The following is a 22610-nucleotide window of genomic DNA, read 5'->3' as shown; positions in this document are numbered from 1 at the left end:
GGACAGCTAGCCTTCTTGACGCGCCACTTTCTTCCATCAAACACTAACTCATTGAACTGGGCACTATCTAGCACCAATTTGCTAAAGAATACCTCAAAACCGCGATTGTCCAAGGGAACCCACCATCATGACTTATTCCGCGCCCACGTCCAACCCCGCAACCTCCAAGTCCAAAGTGAAGAACATCCCCAATCCGCGCCGCCTCCTAATCCTCACACCAACCTCCCAATCCCTCGCCATAATCCCTCCACTCCTACACTCCCTAACCGGCGTGCCCGTCCTTGACCCGCCACAACAGCCAGCCCCTTCGCCAACCCAAACCACACCGCAGTCAACCTCAAGCTCAACACCCCCGCCGCCAACAACCACCTTCGCCGGCTACACAACCCACAGCCCTCTCCGCCTCGAAACAAAATACTACACGACAGAAGTCCCTGTCTGGGTAGACGAGATCCCACTCGCCATCCACGACAATGTACAAGCTACCGCCACACCAACACCAACAGCCGAGCAATGGAAAACAGACTTCTTAAGCACAGAAGCTGAGATCGTGCGCGAGGCTGTTGGGGCTCTTGTTGTATGCGCGCATGCTCCTAGCGATGTGACACCTCCACCCGGTTCCAATGCAAACGCGGACCCCGGTGAGCGGCCCGACGTGCGCGCACTGCGTGACTTGATGCGCGGTGTTGGCGCTGTCAAAGAGCGTATTGATGAGGAGCGCGGTGGGTTGGGCGATGTTCCTGGTGTGTTTGTGTTGATTGGGGGGAGGAAGGGTGCTTCCGGTGCTGGTCAGCAGGGATCCAAAGATCCCGATGCGGAGCTGGGGCTTGGTGTTGATGATGCGGACTTAGGTGGTGGGGATACGGTACCGTTTTCGGTAGGGTGGTGGGAAGATCAATTCTTTGATATGGGATTGTTGGGATGGGAGATTGTGGAGTGGGATCCTAAGGAGGGGTTGGAGGTTGAGACGCGGAATCAGTATGGAGGTGGGTTACTGAAGCAAACTTTTGTCTAGAGTTTGACTGTGGTTCTATTTTGGATTTTGGCTGACTTTATTCTATTAGAACGTGAGGGGATGCCTCGTATCAGAGAGGTCCTTGAGACTCATGACTGGTCTATGGTTGGAGGTGACTCTGGCTTTGACGGAGATAATGATCCTGATATGGATTCCGAGGATGATCTTCAAGACGAATTATTAGGTCTAGGTGGCTCTCGTGGGTTTGGTGATGAGGTTCATGAGCTAGAACGTGAAATGTTCGGTTTGCGTATGGCAATTGAGCGTGGAGGTGGTGATGGTGACGAGGATGGCTCTGATCATGATGATCGTGAGGACGAGATTGATGTCGAGAGCATGGAGGCATTGATGATGCGTATGCAGGCAATCAAAGGTATGATTCTATGTTGATTTCTCGGGATCTCTATAGTAAACCGATGTACTAACATGGCTATTAGATATGAGCTCTGAGCTGCCGGAGGGCGAACGGAAACGATTTGCTGCGAAAGCCGTGCAGGATATTATGCGCGAGCTCTGAGATTTCTAGTTATTAAATCTAGATTCTAATCCCCTAGTCATAGATATGAAAAGTGATCTGTACGTTTTACACTCTTTCCCGCCTTTTCTCGTCTAGGTATAGAATTGAGAAGGAGAAACTATATAACAAAAGACATCTAGAAAAAATAATATCTTCGAAGACCATAAACTCCATGTTCCATGTAGACAGTTGTTTGTATACAATGGATATAGATCCAGCACTGCCACAATCCAAGCCACACCGCCCCAAAGTGCCGAGACCCAGATGGATCCCGTGCGCTTCTCTGACGTCAGGATATTCCAAGGCATAACGCCAACTTTGAGAATGAGCTGTGCTTTGTGCATAGATCATCCTGGTTAGCTTACTGCTAAACCTACTCTTTCCTACATCATCTTTTCTCCACACGTGTCTTGAAACGCCGCTTCGTCATGTCTTGAATCTCCTACGCGACACAAATCTATCAATTCCCACGGTCTACGACATATCCTTCCTCATTTCATATGCGAATTGAACATACAATATAAACAATTGGAAGACCAAAGGATACCGCCCTTTTTAAAATGCATTTCCCGACACGGAATTGCGCCCCTATCGTGTCGGCGGCGACGGGGAGGATCTCACAACGCGGGAGCCCGTACACCTCGTTAGTTAAGATTGGCTCGGCGGGGCTACATGGCTGGGCTAGAAATGGCTCTACTGCTTCAATTAGGCATAGCAGTTCATTTTCAGGGAGGTGTATCGGCAAGGGTATTGGTCTGGGAGCTTCTGGAGCATCACTGGTAACGAAGCTGGGATGTTCTGGGCCCGCTGCAATTCCACGAGATCATCTTGCATGGATTCCGGTCAGGAAATTCAGCCAACCTGGTCCAACACAAACCTCCAGTGATAAAAAGAGGACCCAAGAGCTTTTGGAGAAGTTTGAAGTTCAAGAGGGCAATCAAGAAGCTCGGCCTCGGCGGACAGTTCTTGGTGAAAATGGCAAAGAGGGAAAGTGGCCTGAGAGAATGACCAAAGGTAAGAAGTTCCCACTGTAATCACTTTGAGTATCAATGTTGACCTTGCGGATAGGTAAAATGTTGACGACGCCATCGCGGCTTTTCAAATTAATCATTCCTTTAACGACCATCGGCCACGAAGGCTACGCTAAAGGTTCGTCGGTCTTGATATATTCTCTGCACATAATTGGGCCAGCGTGCTAATCACTCTCCCAGAAATCGAACCCATAGCTATCCTAGTCCACCCCCAACAACCACTATCATACCTAGAGCGTCTGATCCAGTCAGAGCTACCCCCAATTAAAGGCAACACCGATAAGCTCCGTCCACCTGCCATATCCTTCATCGCACTCCAGCACGATGACAACGCAATCAAACCTAAAAAGCGAATCGAAGACGAAATCGACCTAGACGCAAACCAGAACACAGGAGACTTCATCCCCGGCAACGACGGCGTTGGCGGCAGCAAACCCCTCAACGGCCGCCGATCACCAACCCAGCACCGCCGGTCTCGCGAAGAAGACGTCGAAACCTACAGCTACCCGCGCAAAACGAACGGCGCCCCGCCGTCCGACGGCGAACCCGAACGTTTCGTGCGCTGGTCACAAGCCACAGAGATAGGCGACTTCATCCGGGATGCTGCGCGCGCAGGCGAGTTCATCGTGACGATCGAGGGCGCGCCGTCTGGTCTAAGCCAAATCCGCGTCGCGGTACCCTCGTTCAACGAGCGCACGTATTACCTCCGCATGCGTTTACGCAAGCTCTCGCGACGCATCCAAGCCATAGCGGATGTGAAGGAAAATTGCGATGCGCTAGCGCATCGGGGTGCGCAGCGGGTTGCTATTGGCGGGTTTGGAATTCTTGCCATTTGGTGGTTTACGGTCTATAGATTGACGTTCGAGACTGATCTCGGATGGGATACTATGGAACCTGTGACTTACTTGGTCTCTTTGTCCACTTTGATGGGTGGTTATTTGTGGTTTTTGTATCACAATCGGGAGATTTCTTACAAGTCTGCGCTGGATTTTACGATCAGTGCGAGGCAGAAGAAACTTTATCAGTTGCATAACGTTGATTTGCAGCTTTGGGAGTCTTTAATTGATGAGGGGAAGTCGCTTCGTGGGGAGATTAAGAATATCGCGGCTGAGTATGATGCTGAATGGAATGAGCGTGCTGATGAGCAGGATAAGCGTGTGACAGAAGTCTTGAAGTCAGACCGTCGAGAGAAACATGAGAAGAAGAGTGAGGATGATAAGAATGACGAGGAAGATTGATTTCAATCTTGTCATTCTTGTACTTTTGCATTACATCAAATTTATACTCCAATTATACAACATCAATTATGTATTAGCAGCACTGAATATGAAAAGGAAAAAACAAACACAAACACCCTCATCCTCAAATATCATACTGTCCCATTCCGCACAGGATCATAGTACTTCTTCGGCTGTGTCTCTTCCATACGTTTATCTATAAAAACCATCAGCATCTAAAATAAACCAAAAGAAACCACATTATACATACCAGATTCCGAACCCGCAGACCCCGCAACATCTCCTTTCCTCCTATTCCGATTATTCCTCACATCCCGCGACCGAAAAACACTATACAACAACCACCCGGCAACCCAGTTCGGGCCGTACTCGCCATTCGTGGCTCCGCGCTCAAACAAGCCGCGAACCAGCGGCGGCGCATTGTGGCAGATCTCTAGAATCGCCCAGCGCTGGCAGTCCGGACGGATATGGTGCCAGAAGAAAGGGGGACGAGTTGCTGGGTCGGCGCGTACAGTGTCGAGAAGGTTGGAGGTGTCTAGGTTCATGCGGTTGTAGACAATTATTGCTTCGTCCTGTGTTTTGTTAGGGTGGTTCTTGGGATATGTGTACGTATGAGAGGTAATAGGAGGGAAGATAATAAAGGTTCGGTATACTTACTCGCATGGCGCGGTAGTATTGCTCATGATGCGGGTCTTGTGGGTTCAGACCCAATGCGTGCATGAATTCTTCTTTGGATACTCGAGGGCCGACGGGCATTGTTGAATTCCTCTGAGTGTATTGGATAGGGTTGTCGATGTGTATAGTATGTCGTGGGTATAAAAACCGAGGTTCTATATGGGAAATCAAGATATGAATATGAATGTGAAAGTGAAGAAACAGCTCGCATCATACACTTTATATCCCCCATTCAAACAGATCTCAACTGCGCGGAAACCCATCGGCCGTTGGCTGAAATTCGCACGGCGCCGAAGCCGATACAATCAGAGATGTCTATATCGGAATTAAGCAGAGCGAACGGAGAGACAGAAACAGACGCAATCAGACCAAGCGGGGAATTGGGGAAATGGGGCAAATGCAATCAGATCGATATAACACAAGCACAAGGATCCGGAGACAGGGATTCAAGGGAGACTAAGACATCTCTTACCTATAAATATTATTTATTTTGTGCTCAGGTAAATATGGAAGTCAAGGTAGAGGTATTTTTGTTATTTTGGGATTTGTCTGTTGGCGCTTACTATTCTCCGGGGTTAGGCGCTACTATACTTGCATTCGTGGAGTTGAGGTGGTACATGTACAATGTGTGGACGATCACTGCACAGCCGTTGATATACAACCCCGAGCTACGTCAAACTGCGATCCGGGCAGGGTATGTTCGCTGTTAGTGGCTTAGCGTGTAAGTAAACGGCTGGCTAGTGGAATTAGGCAATAGGGCTACGGCGCTGTGGTACAGTCCTTCTCAGTGGTAGACTGGGGGCATGAAGTTCGGATATAGCAAACGAGAGTGTATCCAGTTTACATCAAAGGCGATGAAGGGAGAGAGAAACAGAAATGGAGGTTATACAAACCTCCTATTCATGTTATCTAATTCTTGCTCGCCCCTTCGAAAAGAAGTGTTTTGGACAGAATGATAAGTCGGATAAAGAGAGACAATCGCAAACAGAGCCTTCGTGGCCCCAGCACTCGGGATCGAGGACTGAGCGCGAAGGCAGGCTAAGTGCGTTCTGGTATATCAAGGCCGACCTGCTGAGCTCAGGTCTGCTATCCGAGACAGACGGGTAGAAGATATATGTATGCTTGCATGCATGAGAAAGGGGTGTGTATTCGAGGGCAGTTTGGATATTGCATGTTGCCAGCTCCCCATCCGAACAGGAACAGGCAGGTTACTCGGCAGGGAAAGCTAGTATATCTGAATATTAATATCCTTGCCACGCACATGTACGTATCCGCAGTGGAGGAGATATAGCTCTAGCTTAACAGGGCCAGATCTAGAAAGCCACATTCGCTAGCTAGAACGTCCGCTGTGTAGAGAGCTAGAGGATCAGACTGTGCACCCCGAACTCGGCATCGAGGTCCACTGAAACCCAACCCAGCAAGCGAGACATTCACAGTCACCCTTGCTAGCGGGAAATAAAGCCAAATAAGGCACCTGTGCCTACCCGTCGGCTTGCAGGCATCGTGCAGAGGGCAAAAAGGCTCGTTGGCTATGTCGTGTGACCTGACAGGCCGGAATCCAGGCCAGCATGCAATCGAGCAGAAATTCGACAGACCGGAAACCAAATCGGTGCTGTTACTTGCATCTGCATCGGCTTTCGATGGTGAGCGCGTACTTGCGTCCTGTTGCGGGGAAGGGGGATCCGGTAGGGAGATGGCTTGACTCGATTTCAATTTTCTCGTTTGTGATGGTGCATATGCAATGGGATAATTGTTGAATTGGACGAGCAACGTGGCAACAAGTACTGCGGATTGGTGTTTGGAATTAGATATATCCTTTTTAGCGGACTCCGAGCGACACGGTCCCGCTATAATTAGATAGGGTTGAATATAGCATTGCGGCTGGTATATGTGCTGAAAGCTAGTTTGGCAACCAGATCGCGACCAGAGAGCAAATAGATATACCATGGAGGGAAAAGCGGCACGTAATCTTTGACAGGAGGTCATACCGTCCAATCTCCGGCTCGAGAGCCTTTCCTCGTTGGCATTGCGATTAAAGAACGGATGTCACATTGCGCACAAGGCGAGGGACAGTCAAAGGTGGATCGTCTGCATGCCACGATTTGAATGACACAGCATAATCCCGCCGCTGCATTGCATACTAACACATCCTCTGTTGAAAGATCGATCTTTGGGAATGGCCAGGCCAAGGAGATATGAGCATTTGGATCAGCCATTCTGAATCGTGCCTTGAGATATACAGAGCGCTCTTTAGAGGCCAAATGACTCTAGCTAGTTAGTCAAACCAGTTAAATCTCAGCTCCAGCAATATGGGAGTATGCCCGTTGGATGTCGCCGCCGTTGCACCATCTCCCCATACTGTAGGTGCCCGGTACTCGTGTACCATTCGCCATTAGCCATGCAAGAGCGGATGCAGATGCAGATACAGCAGTATTTGCTGTCAGTTGGAGTAGATCATGGAGTGGGATCTTTCTAAAAATATGAATCTCATCAAGTGCACATTCGGGGATTAGGGCTTATGAAGCGCAGACACGAGCTTTCGACTCGAATTCCACTGGTGGTATCCATCTTGAATGTCAGGTCCTTGGCAGATAGACAAGTGAGATCGAAGAGAACGAGATTAGGTCCATTCTGGAGCCAAGTATATATTAAGTTCCCAAGGTTGAGTCAAGCTTATTCGGGCCCCAGGGGTCCCCACGTAAGTGGCTGAAGGTAAAAAGCTTTTTAGGGCGCCACTTCTCGGGATACTCCAGGGCTTTGATCTGATAAAAGTTCTGATCTTTTGAGCTCTTCAAGTATTTGTTACTTTAGACTTTGACGTGGCATATCTACTTCTCGCGTTACACGTGCCTCAATACTGACGCAATGGCTACTTATGCGATGATCCAAGGTTATAAAGAAAACAGGGCCTGACAGAGGCACTCGGATTTCCGTATGTCGCTATTGTTCAAGACTCCTCGGAATCGTCACGATTCTCGCGCCTGCACTTACGTGACAGACCAAAAATATCCGTTTCCACACCAGTGTCCGGACGGGAAGAGGAGGTATGGTGGGGGAGGTTGTTATGTACGTGTCAAGAAAGCCAGAAAAGCCAGGATCGGGAGGGGATGAGAGATGAGAGAAAGGGAGTAAAAAAGGGCAAAGGGGAAAATGAAAAAGAAAAGCCATTTGCCATGCTCCATCCGTCGCTAAAAAGAAAAAGGGGAGGGAGGAATATCAATCAGCCTGCATGACCGCTTATTTCGAGACTTCCTTAGTGGGCTCCTTAGTGGGCTCCTTGGTCTCCTTGGCCTCCTTGGCCTCCTGGATCTCCTTCTTGGGCTCTGCCTTGGGCTTTTCTTCCTTCTGCTCCTTAACCTCCTCTTCTGGCTTCTCTTCTTCATCCTTCACCTCCTCACCATAGTACCGGCGGAGGAGCTTCTCGACCTTGCGGTATTCGACCTTGACTTCATCCAGAGTCTTTTTGATAGCCTTGAGGCAGACCTCGGTATCGGGTTCGTCAATGAGACCTGTCTCGTCCTTGTTGGCGCCAAAGTGTTGGATCTTCTCACAGCCATCCTTGACCTTGATAAGGCCCAGTGTAGCCGATGAGCCCTTGAGGAAGTGACCGAGGGCAGAGAGTTCATCGAGGTTCTTGTCATCTCTGTGCAAAGTTTAGGCAAAGGGACAATTACCCGAATTGTTGCAGGACTCACATTTCCTTCTGAATCTTCTTGTAGGTATTCTCGGCCTGATCAAAGAAACCGTACACAATGCTCTTGCTGAAATCGCGATCCTCCTCGTCATCGTCCATCTCAAGGATCTGTTCGAATGTGCTCTCGTCGAGGATTTCCTTATAATCAGAGAGCTTGGGTGGGCCCTGATTGGCCTAAACTCGAATGTCAGGCCGAGGAACCTTTGTCCACGGGGCAAAAGATACTTACAGGCTCGGCCTTTTTGGTATCGGTTGGTGCCATGGCTGTGTATGTGTGTGCGTGTGTGTGTGTGTGGAGATGCCGAAGGGAGTAGGTGGGGGCAAGTTAGTTGCACTGCGCAGATCGTCACAATCGTTGGATGAAAATGAGGTTGATTTCTCCGGTCTGGTTTTCAGCCAATGCAGGTGGAATACGAGGGGAGTCTGCTTGTAAATCCCAGTCAGCTCAGGTTCATCCAACTGGTCCAGATCTTGGATAGAACAATGTGGCAAATCAACGAGATCCCAAATGCAAAGATCAATGATGATACAACAAGGACGTCAGAATCGCAGAATCTGCACACAGCGCATATGTCTTACGAATCCAGCAGGGTGTTACGGATCCAGGCACCAAGGTAGCAAGGGAGCTGTTACCGGGGACAATGGCGGCTCCGGAGGTCTATAGCCAGGGGGGTAAAGAGGCTGGACCCGAGATGAGATACAGATTGAATAATCAGGGTAGTGGGCAGTAAAGAGAATCACAATGGAGTCGAGGGGGTATAAAAAGGCAATGCGACACAAAGCAGGGTTCGGAGGCGGGGGGGAAGAATTAAAACAGATTGTGGAGGTATATGCGGTAAATGGAACAGGGCCATTCGCATATACTCGAACGTGATCCAGTCACAGCCTTGTAAACAGGGACTAGCGCATCGCGATAGCTGCAGCCCCAAAAGCCAGGGTCTCCACTTGACAGGGAATTAAAGGGAAAAATGAGAAGATATTCAAAGAGGGGCAAATAGGAATGTTCATCCCACCTATAATGATTTTTTTTTCTCGTTTGAGGTGATCAAATCCCGATAAAAAAGGATAAGGAGCACAATCGGGTAGAGCCCAAAAATGAAAGGGAAAAGGGAGAGAGAAAAAAAGAGAGAAAGACGCGTGCGGAAGAGAAAAGGAGAAGTCAAAGAGATGAGAAGAGAGAGAGGGGGGGAAGAGAGGAAATCGGAGGGGCGGAGAAAGAGAAGGTGGGTAGGTCAACTCCAAAGGAACCAACTAGGAGGATGTTGGGATTTTGGGATTTAGATGGGAAAAAAAAGATAGAGAAAATAGAGAAAAATAAGGAAAAATCAGAAAATGAATTTATTTAGCATTTCATTGATCACTATAATAAATATATATATATATATATATATATGAAAATAAGTAATATTTGGTATTGTACATTGCTCTTCGTCCTTGGCATACTCGGGGGAAAACATGATTGTAGAGCTAGTACATTATATTATTAGCTACAATCTATACAATGGGTTCTAATTGGATTCTGATGAAAAACGGGATTTTATTACTTTTCTCGATAACTCCAAAAAAAGCAATTCTGCGCATACACAATTAGTACAAGATGTACTTGTACCCCACAAACCTTGCTTTTTGACACTGTTGCTGCTTTTATTTGGTTGAATCGTACATTATAATCTTGGATTTTCAGCCACGATCTTGCAAGGAACTGTTATCTCTGAATCATAATCGTCCGAGTTCCGTTTATAAGAGGGTCTGTTTATAACAGGGTCCCACAGGAGCAGACTATATTGGCGTGGCATCACCTCTCCAACTGATTCACCGAGAAGAAAAAGCGTGGAGCGAAGTGGATAAACACCCAGAACTGCTGTAAGTGTACTGGATAGTACGGGTTTCGTGGAGACTGATAGGGCACAAAAAAAACAATCCAAAAAAACACACGTTTTCTGACCGCAAAAGACTGCTCCTATACCCGTCTGGCAGCGGTACGGAGTAGGGGGGGCCAGCAAGACGACATCATCGGGCCGCCGATCACAGGGAACGTCATTTGGTCTTTCCCAAAGAGAAATCTCAGACGGTCACACGCGGAATCATTTGGGGAACTGCGAATAGCGATAGCCTTTTTTTTTTTTTTCCTTTTTGGTTCCTGGTGGCCATTCTTTGAGTGGAAGAGGATCAGAACTTTTCAAGACCCGGTCTGTATTGCTTGAAAACAGAAAAAAAACACCTAGTGTCCTAGTAGACTTTTAGCCGCAAAGAAAAAGGGAAAAAAAAAGAGGGTAAGACGTAATAATCCCGGTTCGTACAGCAGGGAAGCATCGACTTGGGCCAAGTGCGCAGAGATAACCTGATCCAGTTGGTCTGGACCCTCAAGGACCGTGTCCAGTTAACTCGGGACGCGTTCTTCCTGTGTGTTGCATGGATTTCTCATCTGACGTACTCGGTGACAGTGAGTTGAACGATGTGTGAGTCCACGGCTCCACGGGTTTGTTTTTCCTCTCTCAGAGGGGAAAGGGGCGGTAATATTGCTGGGCTAAGACAGAGATTATGCTGTCACCGATAACGATGGGTGTTTTTGTTCCTTTCATTGCTTTTTTTTCTCTGGTCTGATTTGACGGTTTCAGTTTCCTAGGAAAGGACTAGCGTAGTGGTTAGTTGTATGTCGAAGTCGAATATATTCACATTCGCGAACCGCAGCTATCTTTGTATATATAGAGAATTAGGGGGTTGTGCATCTCCATTGCCCTGGCTTTTGCTGGTGGTTGGCTCTCGCACACTCTTCATCATTCTCGACCAATGATAAGATGCGATGATAGCCATGACATCATATAATGGGGTTGTAGTGCAGCCCACCCAGCCGCTGATGTCATTTTTAGCATACCGGCAAATTACGCCGATTACGTCAATTACACATTACTTTACTTTTCTATATATACACTCCTGCATATGTAGCACGATATACTAGATTTTAGGTCACGGTTGCAATTATCCCGATCAGGGTGTCGCCGCTTTATGGGAGCTCAGGGTATGCTCAGTCAGCATTCGTAGCGCTCAATACTCAGACGGCGCTGATGTCTTTTCAATGGTCTTTCTAGTGTTCTCTTTAATACGGAGTAGTCAACGGTATTCTCGGATATCGTTTTGTCTTGCCAGTCTTACGGGCCAAGGATAGTGTGTGCTTCATCATTGTTATGCCTGGCCAGATATCAAGCTAAATATAATTACCTTCTGTGGGTGAAAAGAATCTATTAGCATCCAGTTGGCATATAGAGCAAAGATTGGCAAGTCAAATCATCAAATACGGGTTCCATAACTCAGTTGGTTAGAGTGTGGTGCTAATAACGCCAAAGTCGAGGGTTCGACCCCCTCTGGAACCACAATTTCTTTTTTTTTGTCCTTTGTTCTTTTTGCTACTCTATATTCTTCAACTCGATTTTATTTTTGCTTCAATAACACAGTTATATATACAATGTACTTAACAATTTATCCATCCCTCAAGCTTTGTAGGCTCTAAGAAGAAATGGGCCTACTATGCCTAACCGGGCAAAATGACTTCCAAGGTTGAGCTACGTTTATCTAGTTTTACGGTTTCGAATATTATGAGAACTTCCTATGGAATCACCGGACATTCAAATTATCATTTCATTCAATTTCCACCTTGATTGAACTACCATCACTCTCGTTACCCACAACTACCCCGGCTCCCACTCCACCTTCGTTTCCCACTTGTTAAGTCAACTTAGACTTCGCTTCCATCTGCGTGAGCCAAACATCCCCTCTGACATGCAGTGGGTCCTCGATATCTGCTCTTCAGTAGTATCTCGATCATGGGAAAGGCGTGCTCCACCTTCTGAGATTCCCAATATGAACACGCTAGCCGGTCTCCCTGTCGAGCTATTGATATCAATAACCGACTTCCTCCCTTTGAAATATCGTATTTACACTTTACTCTGCAGTCGCCGGCTCTTTGTCGTGTTCAATCATCGAAGTGTCACCCCGTTTCCTCAAGGCTAAGATTCCATTATTACTGTGCGCCTCCAGTGTATCCCGGGTTCGGGCTTATATCATACCATGCAGTTCCCTAACAGAAGGGTTCCCAAAAGAAGAGACAAAATGTCTGATGATAAGGTACTATATACACCACATGCACATACGTTAGCCCGTGCATTGTGTATACTGCCTTGGAATTTAGGACACAGGCCTCATTTACAGGGGTAGCAAGGAATACAACAAGTGTACTCGAAGTACCGGCCAACATCCACCCAATGGGAGATGGGGGGCGGCTGGGCAAACAACCCCATAGAGAGCCAACGCATAGCCAACCGGAAAACCAGCTCATGGCAATAACAAAGGTGTCCTGGCGCCAGTAGAGATGATGAAAATGAGAATTTCGCAAATTGGGAGTTCCATTATTCTTGTAGCAGTATTTGGTGAATTTATGACAAGTTTGGAGGTTAAGATGAATGTAAAGCTAAGGTCCCCGGGGCCTATGTGAATTACTATAGGAAGGAGCGATCAACCTATTCAGACCAACTTCTTAATCCATGGCTACCGAAAGGCGTGAGCTTTTCCAGCAATTATTGACGACAGATATCTATTTCGAAGTCTGACATACCTTACTTAGGAACAGGCTTGTCGGAAAATGCAGATATTTAATCTCCTCAAACCCTTGTCTAGTTCATGGAAAAGTAGCAAAAAAAGGGCCGGAGAAGGCTTTATTTGTGCAGACGACTTTCCTATGTATAATAAGGCCGATGTAGCATAGAAAGCGTAGTTCCTTTGTATATGGTGTTTATGATTTCCATGTTAAGAGGTACTAGAGTTGGTACTAGAATTTGCGTCTATCGTGTAGTCAAATGCAGCGGCAGATAATTAAATGAGAATAAGTGCAGAATTAAAAGCCCCCTTTGCTTTAAGCTTTCCAGCTGGCTAAGGGCATGGCGACGGGGCTGGACGGTGCTAGAGATAATTCATCTATAGCAAGCACCGGTTCTCTGTGATGTTCGTAGAAATTGTTGTTCTTCTGGCACTCGATGCCCTGGCAATAGACAGCTTGCGCCACGCCCCTTAAGCCAAGCTGCACTTATATAGCAAGATACGGAGTACAAAATACAGAGGAGTAAAAAGCACAGAAAGGGCAAAAAAGAAATCGTGGTTCCAGAGGGGGTCGAACCCTCGACTTTGGCGTTATTAGCACCACACTCTAACCAACTGAGTTATGGAACCCATCTATAATTTATCCAGATCGTTAGAATTCTCAAGAAACATTTGAAGTAAACTATCAGTAAAATAGCCTCATAGGACCAGTCCACGTAGCAAAGCATGGGTGCATTGGCCCTCACTAGTCAAGGGTCATACTTAGAAAAGCATCAATGGAGAATAGATCTTCCTGTTGGTGGATCAAGTAATGGATTAGGTGTTGAGCTGATAGAAATAATATCTTACTTGGGTTTAGTTGACCATCCTCTCTCTGAAGGAGTAATGGCGTAAACGATATTGATTAGGTCGTTCGTGCCCTCGAAGAAGTTGTTGTTGATCTGGTATTATTTCCAGAACCCTCGGAGATTCCGAGAGAGGATTTCTATACCCTTGTCTCTAGTCCCTTAGAGCCTAGTCTTTTGTATTTCTGTTGAACTGTGTCTATGTCTGCTCTAAACTAGTTCCAGTTCTGTTCAAAGGCGTTCTTTCGTTCTTGGATATGTGGGGATTATATTCTGGCTGATGGTTGAGGCCTTGAATAACTGTTCGAGGGACGTATTGACTGAAACAATGAGCTTCTAGGAATCTCTGGGACTAGTGGTAGAAGTCGTTGGAGGCCATTGGGATCTATACCACTTCTTCGTTCGGCCTAGGAGGCTTCAAAGGTTGACTGTTGATGTGGAGTTTGTACGCTGCATCTTATTCCCTGAATTGGACGTCTCTGGAAATTCGTGGCTTTGACTTCGCTAAACGGTAAGCTTCGCGGCCGATATTGACATCGTCTAGAAGCTCATCCTCTGTATCCACGATTTCAACATTCTTATTCTTACTGGGTCCCTTTTTTTTTTTCTTTTTTTTTTTTTTTGTCAATGGCAGTTGATAGGGATTTTCAACTTCATATATAAATAAAGGTTAAAGAAATTAAAATACTAAGATGTTACTGTATTGAGGATTTCCTCATTGAGAACTAAAATATATATCGCGACCACGAAGTCATAGAATTTCTCTAAACCCCCCTAAAGATCATAGATATCACCCAAAAAGTACCAACACACAAGGAAAACCCCAGTAGAAGATTATTGCTGAGATATTAGGTTATAATTTATCGCATTTCCTATGTTTCGAGATGGCCACGGCAACGGGTTTGTCAAAAAACCTATGGTTTTCTGGAAGCCCGCGAATGAGTTGTGGAGAAAAGCGTGTTTGGGCTGTGGTATAGTAGTATCTTTATGCATAATTTTATTGAGGGTATACTAGTCTCACCATACCTACTAGCAGTTGGGAACTATGTTGTACATGCTAGTTATACATTGTCAATCACCCATTGAAGAGATTAGCCATTCATCCTCTTTGCCCATGCCGAATATAACCCGTATCCGGCCGGCTTCTCGGCTGCAGCTTCCCTGCCTGGACGGTGTCAACAATTCTCAGAAGCTGCCTGCCGAGCAATAGACTAGATGTGATTCGCTGAAGGTAACCGAGTGCATAAGCAGTCAGCCAAGCGGATGGCTCCCCCTGGAGGCGTTCTTGGCCAAGAGGGATATCAGGACTAGCTGATCCTGTGGTGTAAAGCTGCATGATCTAGTCGACTACTGCAAGTGATTGGGTTCCACCTCGTATTGCCGACAGCGTGGTCTATGTTTGACTTGACTCGTTTGAATGGCATGATTCAAAACGTTGGACAAATATCGGAGGGATTGATGTGATCGTTGAGAGTTCACATCATAAGTACATCAATATATAGTCCAGTTTACTCTCCGGGATTGAATTTGCAAACTTGCATGTCTTACATCTCTACCTCGTACAATAGCCATTGCGATTAATATATACAAACACTCGACACCATCACATGATCTGGTTCCATAACTCAGTTGGTTAGAGTGTGGTGCTAATAACGCCAAAGTCGAGGGTTCGACCCCCTCTGGAACCATGTTTCTTTTTGCTCATTTTTATTCAAAAGTCTTTGTTTTTTCTTCTTCTAATAAATAACTTGCTCAGGGACACTCGCTGTTACTTAGAGTTTGGTGTTCTAGGCCTTTAACCATAAAAGGCAAGAATGGTAGGCCGGCCGCATAACTTGTGATATCAGTGGTATTTTTAGAGGTCTTCTCAAATATTGATTCCGCTTAGATGTGTCAGTTTTATAGTCGACGGCCAAAAAAAAGATGGAAAAAGGCTACTTTTCTAATATACACTCCTATACGGAGTAGTGATGAAGCTATATAGACTTACACTATATCCTTTCTGAAGTCGGTTATCATATAAATTTTGGTAGCAAAGATGTAAATAGTCCCTAGACCAGCTTTTTTTAAAAAAAAGAACTATGGGTTCAAAAAAATGAGAAAAAGAAATGTGGTTCCAGAGGGGGTCGAACCCTCGACTTTGGCGTTATTAGCACCACACTCTAACCAACTGAGTTATGGAACCCGATTATTGTTCATGGCAACAATTTACGTCTGATAAGCCAGAGAAAATTGAGGGCCTCAATTAAGAACAAGGAACCTCGGTTCCTTTTTTTTGTTGATCGCGAGCTTCCCAACCAAATCAACATTTCCAATCCCCACACCCCGCGTAAGACCATCGTCAAACGCCTTCACGAGACCAACGAGAAATATACACGGTCAACAATGGCCTCAATCAAAACTTCAAGCGCTCCGCGCTCCGGCTCCTCGGGCTTAACAAAATCCTACCTCTTCACCTACAACACCCTCAACCTCCTCGCCTGGGGAACCTGCGTCGTCTACACGGCCTCCCTCCTCCCAGCCCATGTCTCAAGCAAGACTCTCCCGAAGGTCTTCGGCCAGACCTTTTCCCCGCTACTGCTGGCCACGCAATCCCTCGCCCTGTTGGAAGTCGTGCACAGCATTGTAGGCCTCGTGCGCGCACCGTTCATGACGACTGCCATGCAAGTTTCTAGCCGGCTGCTGCTGGTGTGGGGGATTATGGCTCAGTTTGGTGGGGAGATTGTTGGTGCTGGGCGGGATACCCAGCTGGGTGATTATGCGTATCTGGGCTGTGTTTTCGCTTGGGGAATTACAGAGGTTATCCGTTATGGGTTCTTTGCTATTACGTTGTCTGGGAACTCGGTTCCAAGCTGGTGGACTTGGTTGCGGTAAGTCTTGGCTTTTTCACCCTGCATGTTTATCGTCTGTCTTCATTGAGCTGATGAGTTTTGCATCGACTAGATACAACACTTTCTACATTTTCTACCCCATTGGTATCTCCAGCGAGTGCACACTTATCTTCCAGGCCCTTGGTCCTGCTGGCGAGCTGAGCCCGTTTTTCCGCTACCTCTTGATTGCGATTCTCGTGATCTACGTGCCTGGTATGTTGTTTTTCTGTAGTGTCCGTAGTATCAGTTACTGACTACTTAACAGGGTCTTATATCCTGTACACGCACATGATTGCCCAAAGACGCAAGATCATGCGCGGCAAGAAGAGAGCTGATTAAACAGCTGATCCACATACGGCACAATATAGATCTGATTAAACTGATTGGACATGAGAAGGTGACCTATATTTATAGGCCGCCGAATCATCAAAAAGAGTGGGAGTATCCGTCATGCTTAGAGCCCGGGACCCCTGAGCGTGCGGGCGTGGTTTGAACAATCGAGGGGCCATCTACAGAAGTCAGGTACCATAAAGGGGCAAAGAAAAGTCATTCAAACTGCCTCCTGAGCAAGCAATGCGTCGGTACACCTACATCACGCGTAGAGATCTATATCTTGCATTGCAGACTCGTCAAGATGTAATGTTCATTCAATTCTTCAACAAATCTCTTCTCGCTGAAATATCAAGTTGCCAATTCTTCCTTAATTCAACTTCTTGGCCCCAGCGTGCACTGGGCGACCTTCACGACGTTGATATGCCAGATAGCCATAGCCACCAAGGGCGATTATAGCTATAACAATGATGTTGCCTTTTTGCATGAATCGTTAGCTGGGTATTTTGCTGAATCAATCATGATAAACTCACTGGTAATGAAAGTTCCAATCCCACCTGCAGATTCCAGGCTGCCCTTCACGGTATGCAGTAGCATCTTAGGAATGCCAGCAAAGAAGTCGACGAAAGCCATGAGTAGATCATACACCGTACCCAGCGTGCTCTTGATGACAGAGAATATCACCTCGAATATTGAGGCAATGAGGTCCTTGATGGAAGTAATAATTGAGGTCATCGTTGCTAGAGGATTTCTGGGAGCTCTTGTGAGAATGAATTGCGATAGTTGTTTTGTAGGGAGCTTTAAAGGAAAAGAATATGTTTCAATTTCAAAGGGGCAACTCTTGACCTAAGACCGGGTCTTTATACTAAAGCAAATTTGCAGGTCCGATGACGAAGTATAGAATAGTACTGGCATATAGCAGGATTGGGCGTTTTTTATTTCATGTCCTTCCAAGGTTGTCTTCGCCTCTATTGCCGGTTTAGTGGTCACCGGTGACGTAAATTACACAACTTTCAAGATTCACTTCAAAGTTGGAATGACAAGAGATCAAATTTACTTCAGATTATCTATGGTATTGAGAGGATGAACACCTTGGAATGTCCAAAACCTTACCTATATTGTAATATTACATCCATGTGACGTCATGTGTGGGACCGATTAGATAACCTTGGAAAGTCAAACCCCAGATTTCGGCATTCAAGTTGCTTGTACATCTTACTACTAAAGCATATTTAGGCGTATATGTATGTGCTCAGACACAAGAGATAATAATAAGACACAGCGATAGCAAGTTTGTATACACTTTACAAGATTCAAGATATTTATTACATGAGAAAGTAATTCATTGGCATAAAGTCATCCGCAAATATTGTACAGGTAGAGAGCTGGGTCTGTCTTATCACCTGAGTGCTAGCAAAAGTGGTATCTCATTATCCCAGTAATCCAATTTCAGTGAGCACCCGTTTAGTGCTTGGTGGCCTCTGTATATCATTAGCATTGATTCGATACCATAAGCTTGTTGGGTTTCCATGATCTTACCCTTGTGGACATCGGCCTTGGTGTTGTGGGATGCCTCATCCTTCTTGTCGAAGACGGCATCCTTTGCGGCGCTAGCTCGGCTGCCCAAGCTGGCATCAGAGTCCTTGGCGACGTGCTTGTTGGCCTCCTTGGATGCCTGAGCACCACCACCCTGGATGGTCTCGGAAACGTAGTTAACGGCGTTCTAAAAGTAGTGGTTAGTATATGAAAACGGATATGTATAAAGACATGATGATGCGAACCTTGGCGGTCTCCATTATGATTTTAAAAAGGTTGTTGGAATGAGGTTTGGAAGTCTTGGATATTTGTTGATTTGAAGGCTTGAGGATTGTATGATGAATGAAGTGAATGGCAGAAGCATAAAGGGCTACTTATAGTAAATGGCAGGCGGTTTGGTAGCAGGGTTTAGGATATGACGTCATTAGACAAACAAGACCGAACTCACAGCTAAACTAGCTCGGTGATGTAACAAATTCCTTGTTCTTACATGTATGATGATAAGAGGAATCCACCTTTTAATTTGTTCTGCATTGTACAATAGCAATGTAATTTACCTTGGGTACATTGTAGGCCGTTTCCTTGGAATTGTGGGGAACAGATTACACTGCTATGATGCATATTGAAAATAGTAACCTTGTTAATTGCCATCAAAAACAGGTATTCTACATTTCATACAATACCTATAGCTACTGACTTCACTAATACTATGTGATTGGCTAACCTCTATGCCAACCTCGGCTATATTAGTCTATTTACAACATAGTATTGCGAGGGTGCAAATCCCCTGACACGAGCTGTCTTTTCCGGCAACGAGACCAGGTACATTTGCCATTTGATGTCGACTTCTCGTGTAATATTTAATCCTTACCAGTCTTCAGCGCCTTTTACATAGTAAATAGCTCACTGTTAGTGGTAATATTTGCGGAGTAATCTGCAGCCACCAGTGACGCTCAGTCAGATTGGGCTAGAGAGGTTCTGACAGGCCTACAACATAGGTGCGGAGTACAATTATAAATAATAAACACAGATCCCTTTCAACTTGGCAAGATATATCATCCGGGGTCAAACATTTTCTACTCGGTCCCACCACGGGGCATTGACATAGGCGCTAGCCCCCGCATTTTGGAAACCAACCAGGCTCAACAACTATGAGCATGAGATGTGATGGAGGTGCAGAATAATCCTTTGGGAATCCACTGTGTCTTACTCGCAAAGACCCTTCTAGATTTTCTAATAAGATACTATTTTAGAAACTTGCAACAACCTCCTCCAAGAATATTTAAAGAGTGGCGCCATGTAAGCGCCTATGCACATCTGTCAAGTTCTAATAAATACAAAACGCACTACAACATAGTATGATAGTGAACTAATACACTTCCAAGATTGAGATGTGTTATCCACTGAAAACAATGTGCAAACTAAAAAGTTTGGGTAGCAATTCGCGGGGACGACTATCGTCCCATTTTTGGTAAAATACTACTATAGCCTACAGTATAAACTCAATTCTTGATAGTTGCCCTCAGAAGCATGTGACAACCTGTCCTCACCATTTGTAATAATAACAACAGCTTTAACCACTTCAACTTAGCCCCAAAGATCGTAGGCAGCAGTCTTGCCCACGTTTGCCCTTTTTAGCGCATCCAGAGCATTTTGAAATCTGGACCTGACCAAATTTGACCAAGGGCACCAGGACACTAGCTAAATGGAGATCCTTTTGTACTCATCTAATTTGTATTCCAAACTAGATGAGTTACACTAAGGCATTGCCTACTCGCCAGTTGTTAGATCTTAATTTTGCTAGTCGCGTTCTATAGGCATCCTAACCAGGAATCTTTTTGAATGGAATTGTAAGCAAATAATATCATATATATATTAACGAGAAAGAGAGTTTGAACTGGAAGGTCTAATGGGTACGCATTCCTCTAAGTTGGTGGTGATCATTGGTATTTAGTCTTAAGTTCCTATTATTTAACACATTTAGGTCTGGAATTGTTTTTAATCGTAGATATTGACACAGTACATAATCTCCCAAGAGAGGGTAGTGATCATACTTCAAAACACAAGTCAATGTTGCATTGGCGCTTCCTACGGTGAATATATCCTATCTTCCAAGCTGCGCAGATTGCTGATACCAGCGGTCATATCTCCAATCCATGCTTCAATATGCCGGGTAGAAATACAACAGTCACAGTAATGCACCGCATAGTCAAAGTCTCTTTTGATCTGGCTATTATCAAAAACTTCTACCCATCCTTCGTCCAGTCTTCTCATCTCATCAATGAATATACCGCGTAAGAGAGTGGTCTCATACTCCCATAGGTGCTCAAAGTAAAGTTCACTGGGTTGTCCATTATCTTTGATTCCATAGCGTCCAATAACAGGCTCTTGGCGTCGCGGTCTCCCCTCTAAAAATGAAGGATAATCGCAGACCTTCCATAAAGGCACCGGGCACACAGACTCCCAGCCTAGGACACCAGTCAGCTCCCCACTGTCATCAACGAGGATATTGCCTCGCGAGAGGTCATCGTGAAATATCATGGACGGTTCTGGATTATCGTCAGCCGTTGGAAAGACCAGAGGAAGAAGGGATCTGAGGTTGTCGATTATTTTCAATGTCCTTGTAGCATCCTTCACTTCATCTTCACCGTCGCTATCAGGATCTTCAACTGCGTGCTTAATCAGAGCCGAATGACAGTCATTTTCGTTGAATAAAAGGCGAGCTATGAGTCAGTCCCTACTTGAGCGAAATGGACCTCGGTGAACATCTTGGTGGATATGTGAATCCCAGAAAAATTGCATAGAAACAATCCGGCCCACATCAGGTAAGGCCCCTTCTGAAGAACCTGTGTTGGGCGGACTAAATAGAGGGGCCCCGGAGTGATTTTTCATGGATACGCTACCATCATCTGGGTCGGTTTCCCTTGCCGGAACTGATATTAGAAGGTGGAGTTTGCTCGCTCGATGTTAGATTTTCAATGACAGATAATTCCCCATAGATGTTTCCAATTCCGCGTAGTTAATTTTGAAAAAGTGCAGCCGAGCTTGCCGCAAGTTCCCTAACCAGGCGTACTTTCACATCGAAGGAAAAAGACTGCAAATCCTCACGAAAGGGCTTCCCAGGCATTTCAGTCATGAGCATCCATTCAAATCCGACCAGATTGTCACGAGAAGGTTGGTAGGTAATAACTCTAGGTATTGGGAGGCTTGTGATACGGCGCACCCAATCCATTGTTGCCACTTCACTCATGACTTTGTATCGTGAGTCGACGGGCAATGAGACTCGCAAAATGGATGGTTTGTCATCTATGCTGACGTTGTAGATCTTGTTAAATCCACCCTGTGCGAGGAAAGTCACTTCAACCGTGCTTGATGGCCGAAGCGACTGTACTGTCTTAGTTATAGCCCCAATGTCAGGTTCAATAGTCCATCCGGTCTCAGAACCAAAGGTCTCTTCCACCCATGTGAGACCATGGAGCTGCGATTCTTGTGACTCCATTTTTGGTTGCACGAGGTAATATTGAGGCAAAAAAACACCGCTGTAGGTCCTAAGGTTGCTGCAATATGTTGCCCGGCTGAGACGGAAAAGATATATGCGATCTAAAAACTGCGGTTAGTGACCACAAGTGGGGGAGGATCCAGGGGCACCTCCCGCTGAGCCTCATTATATCCCAATGGCCCACGTGACTGGCATAGTCTATAACTCTTGAAAGCCCCCACAATCCTGTTTCCAGATATGTACAATGATTATTTCAATAGAGACCCAAGGGCGAGAGAGGTGTCATGTTAAATGCACAAGTGGTCCCACGTATCACTGCCACCGGGGATATTTTATATAGGCAAGTACCTACTTGAACGTTTTTAACGCCATTCGAGAACGAGCGAGCATAGATCAAGCAAATAAAGAGCATCTAGTGATCTTGGTCTTTGGATATGGTACTTTGGCCGTTTGACGGAGAAGTTAAGCTGGAAAATATTCCGGTTCTTTACATAGCAGACTGTCCAGTGGTGGAGGCGGATAGTAAGATATAAATTCAGCAAGAGGCTTAAGAATCTATAGTAGATCTCTAGAATAGAGTTGAGAGGTATCACTAGCAGTTACTTTTACGAATTCTACCAATGTACGACAAGTTAGTGAGTCCTATAAGCTATAAGTTCAACTATCAAAATCAAACAACTACGTAACAGAATTCATCGCTAACCACCCCTCAAAACAAATCAGTGAATCCACCATCTAGATAAAAGCATCATCAATCCACCATAAAATAA

At 45.7% G+C, this 22610-nt stretch overlaps 8 protein-coding genes across 8 annotated transcripts; 3 read left to right on the top strand and 5 right to left on the bottom strand.

The window, feature by feature from the left end:
- Positions 1–127: 127 nt before the first annotated feature.
- On the top strand, positions 128–1532 carry PGRI_018260 (adaptin-binding domain-containing protein; the record flags this gene model as incomplete). Its single annotated transcript, XM_040789539.1, has 3 exons — positions 128–986; positions 1065–1388; positions 1453–1532. The coding sequence occupies 3 exons, from the start codon at positions 128–130 to the stop codon at positions 1530–1532; spliced, it is 1263 nt and encodes a 420-aa protein (XP_040646492.1).
- A 560-nt stretch (positions 1533–2092) lies between these two features.
- PGRI_018250 (uncharacterized protein) lies at positions 2093–3801 on the top strand (the record flags this gene model as incomplete). The annotated part of the gene is made up of 4 exons (XM_040789538.1): positions 2093–2175; positions 2242–2546; positions 2601–2681; positions 2744–3801. The coding sequence occupies 4 exons, from the start codon at positions 2093–2095 to the stop codon at positions 3799–3801; spliced, it is 1527 nt and encodes a 508-aa protein (XP_040646491.1).
- Positions 3802–3932: 131 nt separating this feature from the next.
- Positions 3933–4557, bottom strand: PGRI_018240 (uncharacterized protein; the record flags this gene model as incomplete). Its single annotated transcript, XM_040789537.1, has 3 exons — positions 3933–3997; positions 4052–4373; positions 4459–4557. 3 exons carry the CDS (start codon positions 4555–4557, stop codon positions 3933–3935), a joined length of 486 nt encoding a protein of 161 aa, XP_040646490.1.
- A 3156-nt stretch (positions 4558–7713) lies between these two features.
- Positions 7714–8432, bottom strand: PGRI_018230 (Hpt domain-containing protein; the record flags this gene model as incomplete). The annotated part of the gene is made up of 3 exons (XM_040789536.1): positions 7714–8119; positions 8172–8344; positions 8400–8432. The coding sequence occupies 3 exons, from the start codon at positions 8430–8432 to the stop codon at positions 7714–7716; spliced, it is 612 nt and encodes a 203-aa protein (XP_040646489.1).
- A 7558-nt stretch (positions 8433–15990) lies between these two features.
- PGRI_018220 (protein tyrosine phosphatase-like domain-containing protein) lies at positions 15991–16814 on the top strand (the record flags this gene model as incomplete). The annotated part of the gene is made up of 3 exons (XM_040789535.1): positions 15991–16475; positions 16549–16688; positions 16741–16814. The coding sequence occupies 3 exons, from the start codon at positions 15991–15993 to the stop codon at positions 16812–16814; spliced, it is 699 nt and encodes a 232-aa protein (XP_040646488.1).
- A 361-nt stretch (positions 16815–17175) lies between these two features.
- Positions 17176–17540, bottom strand: PGRI_018210 (uncharacterized protein; the record flags this gene model as incomplete). The annotated part of the gene is made up of 2 exons (XM_040789534.1): positions 17176–17282; positions 17339–17540. The coding sequence occupies 2 exons, from the start codon at positions 17538–17540 to the stop codon at positions 17176–17178; spliced, it is 309 nt and encodes a 102-aa protein (XP_040646487.1).
- Positions 17541–18269: 729 nt separating this feature from the next.
- PGRI_018200 (Glucose-repressible protein Grg1) lies at positions 18270–18601 on the bottom strand (the record flags this gene model as incomplete). The annotated part of the gene is made up of 3 exons (XM_040789533.1): positions 18270–18286; positions 18345–18528; positions 18587–18601. The coding sequence occupies 3 exons, from the start codon at positions 18599–18601 to the stop codon at positions 18270–18272; spliced, it is 216 nt and encodes a 71-aa protein (XP_040646486.1).
- Positions 18602–20429: 1828 nt separating this feature from the next.
- On the bottom strand, positions 20430–21840 carry PGRI_018190 (aminoglycoside phosphotransferase family protein; the record flags this gene model as incomplete). Its single annotated transcript, XM_040789532.1, has 2 exons — positions 20430–21010; positions 21450–21840. 2 exons carry the CDS (start codon positions 21838–21840, stop codon positions 20430–20432), a joined length of 972 nt encoding a protein of 323 aa, XP_040646485.1.
- Between the last annotated feature and the right edge of the window lie 770 nt (positions 21841–22610).

This window comes from Penicillium griseofulvum (assembly GCF_001561935.1).
Source record: "Penicillium griseofulvum strain PG3 chromosome Unknown contig_80, whole genome shotgun sequence".
Lineage (NCBI taxonomy): Eukaryota > Fungi > Ascomycota > Eurotiomycetes > Eurotiales > Aspergillaceae > Penicillium > Penicillium griseofulvum.
The sequence above is the reverse complement of the archived record's forward strand: the minus strand, read 5'-3'. Positions and strand labels throughout refer to the sequence as shown.